General features: G+C 36.6%; 2 protein-coding genes and 1 pseudogene across 2 annotated transcripts; 1 reads left to right on the top strand and 2 right to left on the bottom strand.

Annotated features, from left to right (window-relative positions):
* LOC107756577 (retinal guanylyl cyclase 2-like) lies at nucleotides 1-6,242 on the bottom strand. The gene is made up of 15 exons (XM_016573749.1): nucleotides 5,871-6,242; nucleotides 4,323-4,407; nucleotides 4,126-4,222; nucleotides 3,910-4,038; nucleotides 3,742-3,822; nucleotides 3,477-3,653; nucleotides 3,177-3,333; nucleotides 2,911-3,060; nucleotides 2,610-2,758; nucleotides 1,492-1,655; nucleotides 1,178-1,370; nucleotides 924-1,098; nucleotides 679-772; nucleotides 482-576; nucleotides 1-82 (listed from the first exon to the last, which is right to left on the bottom strand). The coding sequence occupies exons 1-14, from the start codon at nucleotides 6,169-6,171 to the stop codon at nucleotides 552-554; spliced, it is 1,977 nt and encodes a 658-aa protein (XP_016429235.1). The 5' UTR covers nucleotides 6,172-6,242; the 3' UTR covers nucleotides 1-82; nucleotides 482-551.
* Nucleotides 6,233-8,073, bottom strand: LOC107757308 (retinal guanylyl cyclase 2-like; the record flags this gene model as incomplete). Its single annotated transcript, XM_016574752.1, has 2 exons — nucleotides 7,551-8,073; nucleotides 6,233-6,917 (listed from the first exon to the last, which is right to left on the bottom strand). A coding segment is annotated over exon 2 (636 nt), but the record flags the coding sequence as incomplete, so codon positions are not given.
* Nucleotides 8,074-11,574: 3,501 nt separating this feature from the next.
* Nucleotides 11,575-13,710, top strand: part of LOC107756585 (tsukushin-like) — a 7,617-nt pseudogene continuing 5,481 nt past the window's right edge.

The raw sequence follows: 13,710 nt of genomic DNA on the forward strand, positions 1-13,710 counted from the left end.
GTTTGATCTCTGGTGGTTTTGGCAAAGGCTTAGTAAAATTAGATTTCCCAACAAGCCAGTATGTTTCCTCAATGCCTTTCCCCTAAAAAACACATTTAAAAAATACAAAATTAAAAATAAAAACAGTAACAACAATAAAAATAAAAGGTAAGTCAGTGCATAAACTACTGTTCAAAAGTTTGGGGTTGGTAAGCTTTTTTTAATGTTCTTGAAAATAGTCTCTTATGCTCTCCAAGGCTGCATTTATTTAATCAAAAATACAATAAAAACAGTACTACTGTGAAATATTGTTACAATTAAAATAACTGTTTTCTATATAAATATATATTGAGTTTTCAGCTCAAGTCTTTAGTGTCACATGATCCTTCAGAAATCATTCTAATATGCTATCAAGCTCAAGAAACATTTCTTATTATTATCAATTTTGAAAACAGTTCTCTAGTGTGTTATGATTCTTACAATCAAGCATTTGTGTTAGTACCTTTAGCTCAGTCTTTCCTCTAACTTCTATTTGGTAGCCATCGTTCAATGAGCGGAGAATATTCACTGTACTAATGTTCACATGAATTCTGTAAGCTGAAGGAAATAATGTTTATTGATGCATCTTCTCATTACAGTACATCATGAGTTAGTATATCACATCTGTAAAGAAAAATATTTGAATGGACCATACGCAACCCTGTAGATTCCATACGAGAGGCGGTGTTGACTGTGTCTCCAAAAAGGCAGTATCTAGGCATAGTTAGACCCACAACTCCAGCAACACACGACCCTGGATAGAGAAGAAACATGATGGGACGAGGGACGAGTAGTAGAAATTTGGACAATGAAATTTAATTTCAAAAGATTACATGAGCATCACAAGAGGTTTTCCATAACAGTACCACTAAGCGGATGAAAACAGCTGGAGATTGAGTGCTCACCTGAGTGAATGCCGATCCGTATCCTGACCGGAACGTCTGGCATGTGCCGCATCTTGAAGGTGCCCACGGAACTGAGAATGTTCAGGGACATGTTGGCGATTTCGGCTGCGTGCTTGTTGCCGTTCCTCTTCGGCAGCCCGGAGGCCACCATGTAGGCATCTCCAATGGTTTCAACCTGTGATAAAGAAGAGTTAATTGGCTTTTCATGGAAATCCAGTGCTGTGCGGCATGTTGACTCAGACATCCAAGCTTACCTTGTAGACATCATGGCTGCCCAGCACGGCATCAAATAGGGAGTAAAGGTCATTGAGCAGGTCCACAACCTCAATTGGATCACTAAGGGATGAGATGGTGGTGAAGCCTACAATGTCACTGAAGTAGATGGTGACTTGATCAAAGTACTCTGGCTCCACGGAGGCACCGGTTTTCAGAGCTTCTGCCACAGAACTGTGAGTGAAAATTGACATGAAGCTTAATTTGACATAGATGTTGATCCAGGAACGTCTTACTGGAGAAAATAAAATGAAGTATGTGAGAAGTGTGTTGGTGTATGAAAACATATACTCACGGAGGAAGCATCTCAGCCAGAAGCTTCTCCGTCCTCTGTTTCTCTACCTCCAGCTCCTCCGTTCTTTCCCTGATAAGGTCCTCCAGGTTAGAGGAGTACTGCTCCAGCATACGCAACATGGAGTCAATAATATTGGTCTTTTTGCCCTTGTTAATGAGCTTGAACTGAGAACAGAAAATAAGAAGCCGTTATCACTGAATATAAAAAAAATCATTAGTTTTAATATAGTTGTCTTTTAGACCTTTGCCAAGAAACTTTTATTAAAATGTCTTTAACATGAAATTTGGATGCAAAGCTATCCAGTGAGATGTATGTTGTCATATTAGAATTAAAATATATAAATACACTATATCAAATGTTCAAATGTTTGGGGTTGGCAAGGTTTTTTTTTTAATGTTCTTTTTATTTTTTATAGTCTCTTATGCCTACCAAGGTTGTATTTATTTGATTAAAATTTGTATTTATTTGATTAAAGATTACAGTAAATCAGTAATATTGAACAATGTTTACAATTTAAAATATCTATTAATAAACTTAAAATAACTTTAAAATAAATATTTTATCAAATAAAATAAATGTCAAATAAATATTTTTATATATTTTAATGTATTATATATTAATATAATGTAAGTTATTCATGTGATGGCAAAGCTGAATTTTCAGCAGTCATTACTCCAGTCTTCAGTGTCACATGATCCTTCCGAAATCATTTTAATATGCTGATTTGAAACATTTCTAATTATTACCAATATTTTTGTGGAAACCATGATACTTTTTTTCAAACACAACTTAAGTTCAAACACAATTTATTTGAAATTTTTTGTAACGTTATACATGTTTTTATCGTCACTTTTGATCAATTTCATGCATCCTTGCTGAATAATAGTATTAATTTCTTTAAAAAAAACTTCAAATATAAATAATAATAATAAAAATACATCAAATAACACAAAATAAAACAATTATGATAAAATAAAATGGCTGGCACAATATACTGTAAAATCATTACACAAAGTAAGCAACCATTCTAAAAACTACAAAGTTCCTCAGATCCTAAGTGTGTTACTCTGTTAGCCAATGCACTCAATAAACTCCAAAAACGACTACTCAAAACTCACCTGATCAAAGATCTGATCAAAAGGAGGCCTTCTATCAGGTTGTTCACTCCAGCACTGCTTCATTAACTGGATGCATTCCAGTGGAGCTTGATCTGGAGCTACAGTGGGCCTGCACATAGGCGGAGGTTTCTTCACCTTCCTTATTATCTCTGTTGATACAATAATCATGTCTTTACTTATAAAGAGATGCCAAATTTCACTGATAATACCTGTCCAGTTACTGTTGTAACAGCCTGTTTACTATAAAGCTGGTTCATCAAACTAAGAGCAGTAGATCTTGTAGACTGTCTTTATAACTAACCTTCAGGAGACAAGCCGAGCATGCAGTACGGCGCTCCTCTGACCACTACTTCTTGAAGTATAATTGCAAAACTGTACACATCTCCTTTATAAGTTCCTTTCCGTGGACTTTCTGGGTCTCTGAGAAATTCAGGAGCTGTCCAGAATAGATCTGAGTGACAAAGAATTGCCTTATCATGTTTTTGTTTAATATCAGAGAATTAGATGGAATAAAAGTGAGATTTGCATTATAAATAAACCAGATTTTTTAAAAATAAACACCCATACCCTCTAGAGGTGGGGTCTCCTTTGGAGCTTTCTGGGTCTCAAGAATCTCATTGTAACCATAATCAGTGATCTTTAAGACAAAACGTCCATCTACTACACAATTACGAGACTTCAGGTGCCCATGAGGAAATTCCCTGTGGTGAAGATATTTCATGCCCTATTGGATGGTACCAGAAACCATCAGATTTTAACGTCGACAAAGATATATATAAGGACATTATAAATGCATTTGAAAATAATCTGGAGATCATTAGAAGTTTGCATTTTTACATTAATATTCATCAAAATGTTCAAAAGTACCTTGATGAGATCCAGCACTAAGGAGGATTTAAACATCCAGTCCAGTTTGACATCTTCATTACGGAGGAGGTCATGTAGACTCCCCCGTGAACAGTGTTCAGTCACAATGGCAAACATCTCACAATCGGTGAAGAACCCCAAAAATGGATTGACATTTTCATTCCGTAGGTCCTTCATCTGGGAATTATAAAGATGATAGGAAGTGTCACTCAAAGAACAAGATCATACCAAACTGTTAGTTTTAAATGAGTGTTTTGAGCCATACCTTGGTGAAGATCTTAGTGGTGCTCTGTTTAACCTCTTTGAAGTCTCCCTCCTTAAACTTTTTTAGCCACACCCAGTCGCCCTGCAAAGATTAAAATGATTTAAATTGTGTCAAGTTGAAATGACATGGTGTGTTCAATAAATAAAATGAAATGACTCATAAAATCACCTCATAGACAGCCACGTTTGAAGTTTCATGTGTTGCTGTTGCCATGCTATTCACAGAGCGGGAACGTTCACCTGTGCTCTTCTCCTCAATGTAACTTTTTGAGTCGCAAAGATCCTCAAGGGTGATTTTCTGTGAGAAAAGAGATACATAGAAAATATAACATTTTCAAAAAAGGGCTTAATGTTTAAATAAAACAGCTGGTCGGGTGACGCATACCCTCTTGCTCAGCTGAGGGTTGATGAAGGTCAGGTCCTCAAGCGTAAGCAGGATTCTGTTGGGCCCTTTGATCAGCTGGATTTGTTGGATTCGCCTCCTACAAAGATCAGACAAGTTCACGCACAACTTCTTGTATCTTCTATATATTCATAAAATGAAAAAATCATAGGATCTTATCAAAACCACAGCAATATTACCTTATGAATAGACTTAGACCAATAGAACCAAGAACCATAATGAGGACAATCACAAACGCTATGATAACATATATAATTTCCACACCTAAAACACAAAAGAATAAATTAGTCAACAAATGCATAGCATATAAGTTACTAATTATACATAACATGATCAGTTAACAGTGATCATATAAAAATACTAAAGTCATACTAAAATTTTAATTATTTTATGCAAATTATTTGACTTTTATAATAATAATAATAATAATAAAATGATGCCGTTATGATGTGACATTGACAATGATCATATGAAAACAGCAATGTCATAATTGTTAGCATGATTAAAAATAAAATATTACTGTTTAATTTAAATTATTGAATGTCATTTTAATTATTTCTTTAAACTATTTGGCTTTGAATAATAATAAACATAACAATGTTTAATATTGATTATTTACAACACAATACTGAGCATAAAGATATTAATTTTATTTTTACAGTGCTTATATATATATAGAGAGAGAGAGAGAGATGCTAATGTAACGTCTCGGTTACGTATGGTAACCCTCGTTCCCTGAAGGAGGGAACGGAGACGTCACGTCGGATGACCGACGAATTGGGATCTCGCTTAGAGAGACCAATCTACTTCTCGGCCGCCTTCACTGTTGTAAAGCGGATGCCATTGAACTTGGGGGTACGCCGGGCAAACTGAATCGCATAGCCGAGGCTTATGGACCGCAGAAACCAGCGAGATGGGCTGGGTAGCTCTAGCCAGGCACCCAGATACCGTGCAAGCGGGACCAACGGAACCACTGCTCTTTTAGTGTGCTGAAGCGCACAGGGGAGATGGCCGTCTGCAACACACACAGGGGTAGTGCAGCCTGTTGTGTGCAACCCACTCGACACGGGAAAACCACCGCCGCTGAAGTGCCGTACCACCAGCACGAGAGCCCACTTCGAAGAGCGTGCTTGACTGTAGTTTTTCTTTCTCTACGTAGAAGGTCAGGAGCAGAACGATAGAACCGCTCGGCTCTGAAGTGAAAAGCTGAATATGCGCTGCATCTGCTGCCTACTTATACTCACGCTGTGATCAGTGGCAGCTGGATGCAATAATCGCATGCCAATGTGCATTGGCTCGTTTAGTTTACACTCGAAGTAGATTGGTCTCTCTAAGCGAGATCCCAATTCGTCGGTCATCCGACGTGACGTCGAGAGTGACCGACTGAAAGGGAACTATAATTTAATTGTAATTATTAATTTTAATTGATTATTTCTGTTAAAAATGTTATTTATTATTTGTAAAAAAATAAAATAAAATAACCGATATTTTCTTTAAAATATTTCTTAAAAGAATAATAATAATATTTAATATTGATCATAAAATAACAAATAACATTTCTTAAAATTATTTGAATTTGAATGTTATTAATTTTTAATAATAATAATAATAATAGTAATGCTGGTGGCTTTTAAGCTGAAAAATTGACACCATTAAAAGTCAAATATCTATTTCTCATTGATCAACACTGTGTAAAATGAGTATGAGTTTGTGTGGGTTTGTTGTACCTCCTGTGCAGATGGCATTGGGGTCAAACCAGCAGCTGGAGTCTGAAGGTGGAGGTGAACCTGCAGGGAAATTAATGTACGTGCCGGCAAACAGCACCTTATCTAACGTCAGGTTCACATAAAAGCAGCGATACAGTTCAGATCCCCAGCCATCAGTGTCTAAGATCACATAGTCGGTTTGCCCGTTCCCTTGGCCATCCGTGCGGATATTCTGGTTGAACCCGGAAAATGTAATGTTCCTTGTGAAGGAAGCCAGGTTAGACCCGGAGAACCACTTACCAGCTCTTCTGGCATTGTGCATGGACTTGGCAAGGAGGTACAAACTGTTGTAGATTGTACCAAAGAGCGGAGAGACCTGAAATGTAGCAGAACATTTTAACCGTGTCGATCCATATATCCTCATTAGAAGACACGATGGCTATGTTAGCCAAGCTGAAAAACTTAAGTACACTAAAAAGCACCCGTGTCGGGGATGGTAAAGTTCGAACAAATGTTGGGTAGCCCTGGACCCGGTCTAACTCATAGTTAATACACGCCCATGAAAATATAGACTTGTCCCAATTCTTGCCCATGAGCACCGCAGCATTGCAGTATCCTGGATTTGTAGGGCCTACAAATGCATCAACCATGTTCTCATATTGTACAAACGAGGTCAAGGCTTTGGATGTCTCACAAGCCTCCTGAAGGATGACAAAGTCCATTGTGCAGCCCAGATCTAAACTAAAATCCTCGTTTATGCGGCCAACAGCCAGTTTGGACGCAATGGCAGGAAGTGATTTTGCGTAATAAGGGTCACAGTTCCAAGGCCCCAAGACACCTACTTTGAAAATCAGGCATTGGACACAGCATGGAAACGTCAACACACCAAGAATAATCCATAGTGTAATGCTGTAAAATGGGAGCGTAGAGAGGCTGTGTCTGCTCCTGAGAACGGGGCAGCAGGGGTAACTGGATAACTCCCATAAAGCATCTCCGAATGGGAGGTGAATATGTTGCATTGTCCTCCGTCAGAAGACGTTATGAGAGATGGATATTACAAAGAGACACCTAGAAAACAGCAGGTTAGACATGAATTGAAGTCATGGCACACTTTTATCAGTTTTCAAGGCCAAATATTCAATAGGCTTATCCGTTACATACAGCTAGGTTGTATATTTTCTGTACAATTCATTTCAACACACCAAAATTGAAAACTTAAAGTTACATTTTTAAGTAAAAATCGACAGTCTGCAGTTCATTTTAAATGTAAGTTATGTGAGTTAAATCTGATCAAATCTAATAATTGAACTCTGAATGATTAGAACATGGTTGTAGAAATTACATGAAATTATTGTGACATGGGAAAAATATTTATTTGTGCTTTGCTAATCTACACCGTAAAAAAAATATTTTAGGTAAATATTTTGTAAATAAAACATTGATTATTGGAGTACGTTTTACAAATAAATAATATTTCAGTCTTTCCAAATTTCATGTTTAATGTGTTATTTGCCTTTTGTTGTAATTATTTGTGATATTTACTAGCAATTTCTGAGTGAAAATTGTTTCATTACCAAATTTTTGATGCACGACAAATACAAATAAATAAATAAACTACAAATTTATCTGCACTTATATTTATGCTAGTGAACAAATTGAAACACATTGCTACATAAAATGCAATTTAGAAAATGAACTTACCATTATTTATATGGGCCTCTTGGTGCAGGAAAACATTTTCACAAAGTTTTACCTCTTTCCTCCAGTGTTTTCTTTTATAAGGTCGATTTATATCCTTCATAGAGTTCTCCAGCATCAGTCGCGCAGTGGGCATAAACAAATGTTGAGTAGATCTCCGCTCACAAACAAGAGTTTGATGAGGCTCGTCAGTGGCGTTGAGATTCAACTTCAGCACCCTGGAGAGCTACTTAAACCTACAGTCATCAATCCAGGTGCACTTTTGCACCTTTCACAATTCACACCTAACGTTCAGTAACATTTTCCAGCTTCACCCTTATGAATATTGCTGTACAACTACTCGATAGTGTTGTCGATATGGGTTCAGTTTTTACCTTATTTTTGTTACATCGCAGTTCCTGAAATCCTTGACGAGCTTAAAAATAATTGTTGCGTTTTAAATGAATCCACTCGAAATTATCAAGAGGCCTAGATGTTTCTCTATTCAATGAAAGTCCTTTGAAAGTGACCCGCGGATGAATCTAATCCATACTTGGTCAGGGACAAAATAAGAGGATTGCAGACATACGTTAACGCTTCAGATCCACCTTTACTGACTGAGCTAGCCATGAACGCAATTAGTTACTTTTTAGGCAAACGAAGGAAACATAAAATTGTTGCATTATAGTGTACAGTCATCACAAGCGTAAATTACACATTAGGAAGATATTTTGATGGGCCAAGAAGAATAATTAAATGCAATGATTTCAGTGCTGTTGGTTTGGATTGTGGAAAATGTTTAAGCAAAAACATTAAAATATGTTTTTTTTTTTTTAAATACCAAGATTTTGTTTCATTAAAATAATATTAAAATATTATTATATGCATATATATATATATATATATATATATAGGTGTGTGTATGTGTGTGTGTGTGTATATATTATAATATATAATATATAACAATATAATATTATATATTATATAATATTATGTACAAATGACAACAAATGACTATGAACACATTTGAATAGGGTTAAATCATTTATTTGTATAAAATAACAATAAAATATCATATATATGCACAGTACATACAAGCCAAACTACTTATGCCAACATTTCGTATTTCAAGAATTACAATCTCCAGTCATTTAAAGCGCCACAAAAATATCAAAAGGACTTTTGGATCAGAAATTACAGAACAACATTTATTAGTATAGAAAACAACATTTTATTATTATTTTTATGCTTTATGTTTTTGAGCTCTCATCTTTAGGTTATTTATGGTCGAGCAAGGTCTCAGCAGCCTATTTCCACCTCGCCATGGAGACCCTGAGCTGCATGAGCGTTTACGCAGTGTAATTAAGCATTTGTTTGGTGTAGCTGTGATAGGCCCACTTCAATTGAATTTGCACATGGTGTATTGGGTATAATTAAAGTTAACGAAGGGCGTTCCCTTGGACGATCCCTAGAGTTCTCTCACATTTGCCTGCGTCAGTTAAACCTTGTGTTTTGAGAATTCACCTGAGGTCTCTCTGAGCTCATTTGGACTATTAGCACAATGTTTACAGAGAAATACGAGCCCAGGTAATAAGAAACATTTACGGAACAAAACAATCTTGTGCTCAAGCAGTTTTACTGTTTGATTCACATTTTCATTGTTTCTCGTTTGCTGGCTATTAAAACTTTAAAAGTCTTGACTTTTTGATGGATCACGTGCCTTTTGGGATTTCTGATGTGCTTGAGGAGCTTAATGCAGCTTTTGCTTAATGCAGCGTTTGCCTTCAGGTTACTGTTGAGATTTTCTGGTGATATGTGCAGTGAGAGTGAGAGAGAGGGAGGAGGGCGAGAGAGATGTGCTGACCCATATCCAATAAGCCTCTGAGCTTCTTAAATGTTACACCTTGACACCTCTGCCCTACAACCAGAAACAGGGGATGCAAACTCAGCAAACAGCACCCAAAGCTCTTACAGGTAATATTTCAAGCACTCTGTAGCACTAAATAACTGTCTCTAAAGGAAACAAAACCAAAATGTCTTGGTCTTTGAAACATGTACAGGGTTTGAATTGACATATCTGTAATTTTATTATGGCTGATTGGTTAGTTAACCATTGCTGAAGATGCACTTCATATACTTTCTAATATTTGTGTTACAATTAATAATATTTGTGAATATAACTAAAAAGTTTTACTCTCTTCATTGAAATGTGGGCTCCTTGAAGACAATTGTTTTTGTTTTATTGTACTGCCATCTAGTGGATGAAAAAAATCTGCACTCTTTTAAACGTGCAACCTCGTTCATAACGAAAAGATCAGAGGTTGTTTTAAGTTTATATTTTAGAACATATTATAAACTATGCAGTTCCTGCATAATCGTCACTGTCCTCTTTTTCTTCCTATACTCTCCTTCTCTTTATTCTTTAGTTTCACTTCTACGAGTTATACAAATCTGCAGAGAGCAGAAAAACAAAATAAACTTTAAGAACTCAGATTTCACAATCAAAGGTTTTCTTTGTGACCTAAATCCACCTGAAAACCACAAAATAGTGATAATATAAATACAAATAATATTGCATGCATCTTTGGGGCTTTTCTATTCCTTAAATTTAGTAAACACTTACCATTACAGATGTAATTTAAGCGGTTGTATGATGGTAACCTTCAACATTAAAGTGTAGAAGTTTATATGTTAACATGAATATATTAATAATATACAAGAAACATCTCATGAATGCACTGGGACGCATCCTCAGTGATGTACCCTGGGGTCATTGGGTGTTTCGGGTCTCGCAACATCATACACCCTCGCCCAGGCGACCCAGCCGGGGTTGATCAAGCCCCGACTTGCGTCCCAGTAGCAGCCCACGGATCAGCCCTCTTAAACCAAAGCCACCTTGTGGCCTTCTCTGCAGCTTCGCTCGCGGCTTGAATGGCCCTCTTCTTGGCCACCCCTGTAATGCCCAAATGGTTGGGATGACAGTTCCTGAGATCGAAAAACGGAACTTGTCAACCACTTTCCCCTTCTTCAGCACCATGGACCTTGACTTGGAGGGCTTAAAACTCATCCTTGCCCAGGTGATGAGTCTCTCAAGTCCTTGTAAGATCCACCTGCTCCCTGGGACCGATGTCGTTGTAATAGTAAGGTCATCCATATAGGCTCTTATAGGGGGCTGTCGTACTCCTGACTTGGTTAAGGGCCCTCTACATTCCACCTCGGCTGACTTGACCACCATGTTCACAACAATAAATGAGTTGTGATTTATTTGACAACTCACATTTTGAAAACACAAAATATGATCTTAGTGGTATATTGCAGTGGCCCATAAGGGAGTCCATATAGAAAATATGAGAAAATTTGACAGCGTTTAACATGTTAGCTCAAGGTTTTTTTGTTTTGTTTTAAACATTTATTAAATTTGATATTATTACTGTTAAATTCCACTTTCGAAAGACTGATGGGAAAGTACAAGACTAATCATGACTAGTTTTATTCTGTTGTATGCAGCCTTCATTTTTAACAGTGAAAAAAGCTTTAACTTGCTCATTAGGGTTTGAAGGGCACTATTCTCTGAAACACTGCTTTAGAACAATATTTAATGTGAAAAACACTATATAAATAGATTTGAATCCACTGACACACGTCAGCTTTCTTTTATTATTATTATTTGTATCATTCAAACTGTTGTAAATTAAGAAATAAATGCTACAAGAACATGGTGCATAAATGAAAAAAAGACCATCTTCTTTATGAATGTGCATCTGTAAAGCCTCTACAGAGCTGTTCAAACAGTCAAATCAAGAATGTTATGGTTACACAGTTATTTCTCACTTTAGACTTGCCTGCATGCCTTTCCTTTATTATAAAGTAAATGTTTTTTTAGAAAACGTTATAATCATTTGTTTTGGCTTCAGTACAGAGACAGTATAAAAGCTATTATTTATTCGTTTAATTTAAAAATAAAAACATTTATAAACGTCAGAAAAGATTCGACTCCCAGTTTACATTTAAATGGTCTGTAGTGTTATATACTCGCCGCTAGGGGGCGCTGTTACTCGCCGCGTCTAGACGTTGTTGGGCGCGGATTATCATCAGTGAAACTCTAGACGAGACTGTGCTTGCGGTGGCGTTTTATCGCTTCATCTTCTGCGGCGAGTCTGTAACCGATAGATCGACAAAGTCCCAACCAAGACAATACCGCAGACGTGCTCATTCGCCCAACGACAAAAAGCACAGGATATGACAATCCCTAAAACTGGAGTCTTTTCCGATGCTGGCCTGGAAGAGTAACTTAAAAGCTCTCCGACAGACGTGTCGCGGCACATGGTAAGTTTTACCAAAAAGACAAACTGTATCTGACAAACGTGACTTGCTGTTGGCATTGGTTTGTACTGCCTTTTTTATATGACAAACTCAAAATGCCTGCTGATTGCTTCATCTCAAGTAGTTCGCGTAATGAAAAATAAAGACACAATGGAAGTAACGTTAACGTACATATTTGTACATTCTGGTGCTGTGAAACCATAGACTGTATAGTGTGAAACGCACACGTTTGTTGAGAATGGTCAAGTTGTTACAAAGTTTATTTGCGATTGTATTTTTAACTGAATACAGATGTGGATCAGACCATGAAGGCAGAGATTTTAGCTGCGTCTCAAAACCTAGTCAGCTACCTACCTAGACAGCACCTATGATGCCCAAAATTCGGTCAAAGTAGTTATCAGATAAATTTATTTTACTGTGAATCAACTAATATGGTTTTGCACAGACTTTTTAAAAGAAATAAGTATTAATTATTTTATTTCTGCTTTGTACATAATAAGTAATAGGCTACACAATGTTATTTAAGAATAATAATAACTATTATTATTAATATTTAATGGCGTATTATAACAATAATGGCACCGTAGCTGTTTATGTAAAATTAAATTTTTTTCATCATTTTATTTTCATCTTTGTTTTGGGTTCTATTTAACAATTGGACTTAAATTGCTGCTTTTCTCACTTGAATGAAAAGCACAATTGAGTAATTTAGTTGTTTCCTGTTGGAGGAAGAGGCATTAGCATTGTTAAGTACTATGCTTTAGACACCCACCAAATGGTGCCATTTGTCAGTAGACTTGAACAGGGGAATTAAAAATGGAAGAAAAAATAAAGTAAATTTTTTTTTTATTTTTTATCCTTTTTGTTCTAAGGCTAACAAGTGCTTTAATGCATTAGAATTGAGATAAAGCTGTCCACGTGTTTTCTAGTATATGGGTGGCAACCTGCATTATGTCAGCTGTACTGTAGTCAACACCCATAAAAATTTTGTTGAACGCTTTGATGCATGTGCTGTTGTGAAGTTGGCATCACAAAAAGTACCTGGCATTCAGAAGTGAGCTGTTTGAGATGTTAAAGCTCCCATTAAATCTGACCCCCCTTAAAGTACTGCATTCTTTCAGCGTTATTGGATTAGGATGTCTGCAGTCTGCTAATTAAATTGGTTAAGAACCGACTTTAGTTCTCTTGTACTGTAGTTCTCTTTTGGCTATGTTAACTGCAGAAAGATAAAGTAAGTTGAAAATGATCTGCATTCTAACACTAGACTGTTTTCATGCAGACTCATAGGTGAGTCTCTCAGACTCACCGAAAGGGAAGGTATGAGGGTAATTTCCCACATTTCGGAGAAAGATAAATGGTTTAAATATGTAGCTGTTAACCACTGACAGTGATTGCTCTTAAAATACAGTCCACTTAGACTTTAGGCATTTTAAGGAGGGATTTTACAGGGGGAGGTGTACAACACCTGGAGAGTTCATAACCCCTGTCACACGGGCAGATGTATACGTATGGTTACTTAGAAACATACAATCACAAGCTTGACAGAAAATCATTTTGAATGTTGTTACATATGAGTAATCAATCTGACAATACAGAATTAATTAAATATAAAAAAAAAGTTTGGCAGAAAAGTGTTTTAGTGCTTTTGCAAGGCACTGATAGAACAAACAGTCTGAGACATTTCAATTAAAGGAATAGTTCACCCAGAAATGAACATTTGCTGAACATTTACTCCCCCTCAGGCCATCCAGGATGTCTTCATCTGAACAGATTTGGAGAAATTTGCCATTGCATCACTTGCTCACTAATGGATCCTCTTCAGTGAATGGGTGCCGTCAGAATGAGAGTCCAAACAACTGAT

The sequence above is a fragment of the Sinocyclocheilus rhinocerous genome, unplaced genomic scaffold, assembly GCF_001515625.1.
Source record: "Sinocyclocheilus rhinocerous isolate Xijiao unplaced genomic scaffold, SAMN03320098_v1.1 scaffold1152, whole genome shotgun sequence".
Classification (NCBI taxonomy): Eukaryota; Metazoa; Chordata; class Actinopteri; order Cypriniformes; family Cyprinidae; genus Sinocyclocheilus; species Sinocyclocheilus rhinocerous.

Coding starts and splice junctions, on each gene's coding strand:
- LOC107756577 (XM_016573749.1), bottom strand. CDS start 6,171: ATGCACAATGCCAGAAGAGCTGGTAAGTGGTTCTCCGGGTCTAACCTG. Junction 3,061..3,176: donor GGAGACCCCACCTCTAGAGG/GTATGGGTGTTT, acceptor TTTGTCACTCAG/ATCTATTCTGGACAGCTCCT. Junction 2,759..2,910: donor GCTCGGCTTGTCTCCTGAAG/GTTAGTTATAAA, acceptor TTGTATCAACAG/AGATAATAAGGAAGGTGAAG.